This window comes from Lepidothrix coronata, unplaced genomic scaffold (assembly GCF_001604755.1).
Source record: "Lepidothrix coronata isolate B3197 unplaced genomic scaffold, Lepidothrix_coronata-1.0 Scaffold393, whole genome shotgun sequence".
In the NCBI taxonomy this organism is placed as follows: domain Eukaryota; kingdom Metazoa; phylum Chordata; class Aves; order Passeriformes; family Pipridae; genus Lepidothrix; species Lepidothrix coronata.
In genome coordinates this window covers 112,455-117,664 of record NW_016690573.1, presented here as the reverse complement: position 1 = coordinate 117,664, position 5,210 = coordinate 112,455, and the positions used below count along the sequence as shown (strand labels likewise).

The 5,210-nt window shown below is 54.5% G+C and overlaps 1 protein-coding gene across 1 annotated transcript; it reads left to right on the top strand.

Moving 5' to 3' along the window:
• The first annotated feature begins 1,337 nt into the window (after positions 1-1,337).
• On the top strand, positions 1,338-5,204 carry PRNP (prion protein). The gene is made up of 2 exons (XM_017839264.1): positions 1,338-1,448; positions 4,198-5,204. The coding sequence occupies exon 2, from the start codon at positions 4,209-4,211 to the stop codon at positions 4,992-4,994; it is 786 nt and encodes a 261-aa protein (XP_017694753.1). The 5' UTR covers positions 1,338-1,448; positions 4,198-4,208; the 3' UTR covers positions 4,995-5,204.
• Positions 5,205-5,210: the final 6 nt, after the last annotated feature.

Genomic DNA, 5,210 nt, shown 5'->3' with positions numbered 1-5,210 from the left:
CTGGAAGGGGCTCTCGGCTCTCCCTGGAGCCTTCTCCTCTCCAGGTGAACCCCCCCCAGCCTGGCTCCAGAGCAGAGGGGCTCCAGCCCTTGGAGCAGCTCCAGGGCCTCCTCTGGACTCGCTCCAGCAGCTCCAAATCCTTGTGATGTTGGGGATTGCAGGGCTGGAGCAGCTCTGCAGGTGGGGTCTCACCTGAGGAAGCAGAGGGACAGAATCCCCCCAGGATCAGCCCAGGCCTGATGTAAATCAGTCTCAGTGCAATTAATTTCCAGCTTTATTTGCAAGTCCCAACCTCCACGCAACCAGCCCAGGTTTCTCTGCACTCCAACTGTTTATTACAGACCATCTTAACCCTAAAGGATGGGAAAACTCCCCATCCTGCTCTTTAGGTCCCCGTATATTCCAACCACATATTCTTACCCTCTGAAAAAGCCCCAGTTTTCCATGAGCATCCCAGGGAACTTTTAGTTGCCCTCTGTGGTGTCTCCTCCCGTTAAATATCAGGATAACTCAACAGAAACTGTGACTGCAGGAGTGAGTTTTCCCCCTCTGGAGTGAGACAAACTCTGAAGGCAGATTTCTCCTTTCTCCCACGAGTCTGAGCCTGTTTTATTTCCTCTCCATCGATCCACAGAACAGCTCCCTGTTTCACAGGATAATGGATAATGGGTTTGGAGCTGCAGCCAGCAAGTGCTGAAAGCATCCTTTCCTCTCCCAGAGAAAGGAAACCGTGAGATTCCCAAACCAGCCCCAAACCTGCTCATCCCGTTGATATTCTTCAACAAACAATCCAAATTCTGTGATTTCCCAAGGTTTCCAAACCAGCCCCAAACCCTCATATTTCTTCAATAAAAAAATCCAAGCACTGCGATTTTCCAAGATTTCCAACCCCACCCCAAATCCTGCTGGCCTCATTGATGTTCTTCAATAAACCATCCAAATGCTGCAATATCCCAAGATTTCCAAACCAGGCCCAAACCCTGCTGATCCCATTGATATTTCTTCAATAAACCATTCCGAGATTCCCAAGCAAGCCCCAAATCCTGATATTTCTCCGGCACAAAACCCAAACGCCGCAATATTCCAGGATTTCCAAGCCAGCCCCAAACCCTGGCATTTCTCCAACAAAACCATCCGAGCCCTGCGATTTTCCCAAGATTTCCCCATCCCTGCTATTTCTCCGAGAAACCATCCAAGAGCTGCGGTTTCCCAGGCACTCGTTTGGCCTCCGGCGTTGCTCCCCACTCCCGGATCCTGCGGGAGGGATGCTCTGGGGCCAAGCCCAGTTCTGGGGGCTCCGGCCGCGGTATTCCCTGGGGAAGGACGGGGCTGGAGCCCGGGCAGGGCTGGGCTGCGCAGCCCCAGCTCCTCCCTCTCGCTATTTATTCCTCGCCGGAGCTGCTGAGGCTGAATCACCTCGAGCCGAGCAGGGAAGGAGCTCCCGGCCGGTGAGTGCCGGGGAAAACGGGACGCGGCGGCCCCGGGTGGGATAAACCCAGGGGCGAGGGGGGTTGGAAGGCCGAGCAGCATCGCGGGGATCGGGAGCTGCCTCCTTTCCCTGCCATCGCTGCCTAAAAATAGACATTTCCAGCGTCTCCTTAAGAGCCAGAGCTCGGCTTTGCCCGGTGCTTGTTTACTCAGTGCTTGCTCAGCGCTGATGCCGGCGGGGAATTTTTCCTTGGAGGGTTTTGTCCTTTCCCTCGTCTCCCGGCTGCTCCCCCGTTGTTTGGGGGATTAACAGAAAAAAAAAAGGGGAGGGGAGAGGATTTCTAAAACTAGAGGTGACATTTTCAGAGAGCAAACTGCCAGCCTGCAGCCCCCTTTCCCAAAACCCCCGACCTGGAATTTCCATCCCCGACAAGCCGAGACGTTCCCAGCATCGCCAGGGGGGTCTGGACACCCCCATTCCCGAGCATCTTCCCACCTTCCACACCTCCCATTGCTTCCTCCCCCACCCTCTCCCTCTCCACGGGCACCTTACCAAGGTTATTTCCACACTTGTTTTGGCACCAGGGTGTTGGTTTTCCCCTCTAAACCCGAAACCTCCTCCTTGCCGACCCTGAGCACGTAATTGCTGCTCGTGATCCCTCCTCGCAGCCTCCATTTTCCACTCCCCCTGTGCCCTGAAGGAGCACAGAATTCCTCCCGTTCTCCAGCACGGAGAGAAACCGCCCCGGTCTAAACCACCTGAATTAATTCCTCATTTCCCACATCCGCGGAGAGGAGAGGAAGGTTAAACAGAGTCAGGGCAAAATACCTACGAAGCCATTCGATGGCATAATTTAATATCAATATTATGGTCGCAGCAGAAATGTTATTTCCGAGCAGAGGGATCGCAGCTCCAAGCCCGGGGAAGCGGCTCCTGGTGCCCATCACCCCCGGGTTTTTGCCAGGGAACCCGTTTATTCGGGGGGAAGCTCAGAGCTGGTTAATTAGCGCGACGCTAAGGAGCCTTTGCCCTGTTTATCAGAGCTCAGCTCTGCGAAGGCAATTAGAGGAGGAGCAGGTCAGAGCTGCTGGGCTGGAACATCCTCCAGGGCTTTGCCATAACCTGTTTTCATCCGGGGGCTGATTTTTCCCCGTTGGAACTCACTGTGGGGAGTGATATCTCAAAAAAAAAAAATTTAAAATTGCCATTTTGCTGTTCCCCCCCCCATTTCCTGATTTTCACCCAGGTTTTGTTGTTTCTGCCGTGTCTTTCAGCTATTTTTAACCCCCTGATCTCATCCCTGCCCCCAGCGGGTGGGTGAGGAGGCAGCAAACCCACTCCAAAGAGGGTGGTTTGCACCCAGATTTTTCCATGAGCAGGCAGCCCAAGCCTGGAATTCCTCCCCATCACCAGGGACAGGCTTGTGCATCTTCCCTGCTCTTTCGTTTAGGCCTTTTGCAAACGATCCCACCCAAACACAGACGTTTAAAAGGCTTTAAATCAAACGTTTCTTGACATGAGACCAGATTTTAGGGAGCGTGGAGAGAAAAACATCATTATCTGAACCCAAGGAGAGATTAATTTGCTTTTTGTAGCCCATAAAACCCTATCTAGGTCGCAACAGAAGAATTTCTGGTTTAAACAGTGGGTTGTTTGGCCTCTTTGGCTGTTAAGGGTGATATCTCAGGAGAGACCATCACCTCCTACTTGAATTAGGGTTATCCCTGGGGAAAGGGGTGAATTTTAAGGAAGTTGGTCCATTAGTTGCTGCGAAAAAAAAGCATTTAGGACTTACATTTAATTGTTTCTTGCTGTAACATGAGCCAGAAAGCACATCCAAGGGTGCTGTGAAACACCCACCCACACTGAGAATGCTTCTCTCGCCCTACCCAGCATCCTGGCGTGGGATTTTGGGGGATAGCTCAGGCTCAGGAAGGATGGAAAAACTCTTTGCTATGGTGCACTCACATATTAAACACGAGGGGAGCAGCAATTCGGTGCCCTTGGCTTTGCAGGGGGGCATCCAAAGGAATCCTGGAGGTGCTTTCCAAAGGATTTGCAGACCTGGTGTGTGTTATACAGGCTGGATTATACACATAGGGAGAGAAATGGCTCGTTAAATAGGATTTCAGCCTTGCCAGCCCACCAGCTGATGTGGGAGATTCCTGGCATGTCCCTGCAATGCCAGCAGGAAACGCTGAGTAAGGGATAATTGCAAACATGTTAAACTCAAAAAATGTTGGTTTTCACTTCAGGCCTGTTGCACATTAACAGGGATTTGGGCAAAATACGCTGAATTCTGTTCCTTGGGAATATAAAACCTCTGGGGCCAGGCTGGGCGTTGCCCTCCTGGCAGCACTGGGTACGCAAAAGCTTTGGGATTGGGCTGGATCCATTCACTGCATTGATCCTGGCACATCAGAAATCCCGTTTATGTCCTCTGATTAGGCAGAGCAGGTTTGATCAGTGGGGTTTTACCTCCCAATTAGTTGAAGCTGGGTTTTTTTCCAAAAGGTTTTTCTTTCACTGCTTGAAATTGCCGTTACCTGCTGAAAACCTGTGGGGGGATATATATGTATAACAAAATAAATATATATATATATAATATATATTTATTTTTTGGGGGGGGTTTATTCTTTTGGGGGAGAGATAAATATGCATTTAAGTGCAAAGCTGTTTGTTCTGCAGCCGGATTTAGGGGGATGAAGCGTGTTTTAGACGGGGGTCTCTGCCTCCTGCCCTGACACTCCCTGCCCTCGTGTCCTCAGGTTCCACAGCCATGGCCAGGCTCCTGCTCACCTCCCTCTTGGTGGTCCTGCTCCTCGGCATCTGCACCGACGTCGCCTTCTCCAAGAAGGGCAAAGGCAAACCCGGTGGGGGCACGTGGGGCACGGGGAGCCACCGCCAGCCCAGCTACCCCCGCCAGCCCGGCTACCCCCACAACCCGGGCTACCCCCACAACCCCGGCTACCCCCACAATCCCGGCTACCCACACAACCCGGGCTACCCCCACAACCCTGGCTACCCAGGCTGGGGCCAGGGCTACAACCCCTCCAGCGGGGGCAGCTACCACAACCAGAAGCCGTGGAAAGCTCCCAAACCCAAGACCAACTTCAAGCACGTGGCGGGGGCGGCGGCGGCGGGCGCCGTGGTGGGGGGGCTGGGGGGCTACGCCATGGGCAGGGCCATGTCGGGGATGCACTATCGCTTCGACAGCCCCGACGAGTACCGCTGGTGGAACGAGAACTCGGCGCGCTACCCCAACCAGGTGTATTACCGCGACTACGGCGGCTACGTCCCGCAGGACGTCTTCGTGGCCGACTGCTTCAACATCACCGTCACCGAGCACAGCATCGGCCCCGCCGCCAAGAAGAACGCCTCGGACGCCGGGCAGGCTGTGAACCAGACGGAGGTGGAGCTGGAGAACAGGGTGGTGACCAAGGTGATCCGGGAGATGTGCATCCAGCAGTACCGCGACTACCGCCTGGCCAACGGCATCCGGCTGCACCTCGCCGACGCCTCGCTCGCCGCCCTCCTGCTCCTCGTCCTCTTCGCCATGCACTGATGGATCCCGGGATCCCGCGGCTTTGAGATGTCACCCGTGTCCCCGTGGGGACCCCCCGCCCTCCCCGTTCTCGCTTGCGGTCGTCGTCGGTGAAGAGCCCTTGGGGCGCGCGGGTGCCGGCGCTCCCCGTCACCTCCTTGGGGTTCACCTCCATCACCTCCTTGGGGTTCACCTCCATCACCTCCTTGGGGTTCACCTCCATCACCTCCTTGGGGT

What these genes read in the sequence shown, in the direction of transcription:
- PRNP (XM_017839264.1), top strand. Translation starts at nt 4,209, where the DNA reads ATGGCCAGGCTCCTGCTCACCTCCCTCTTGGTGGTCCTGCTCCTCGGC.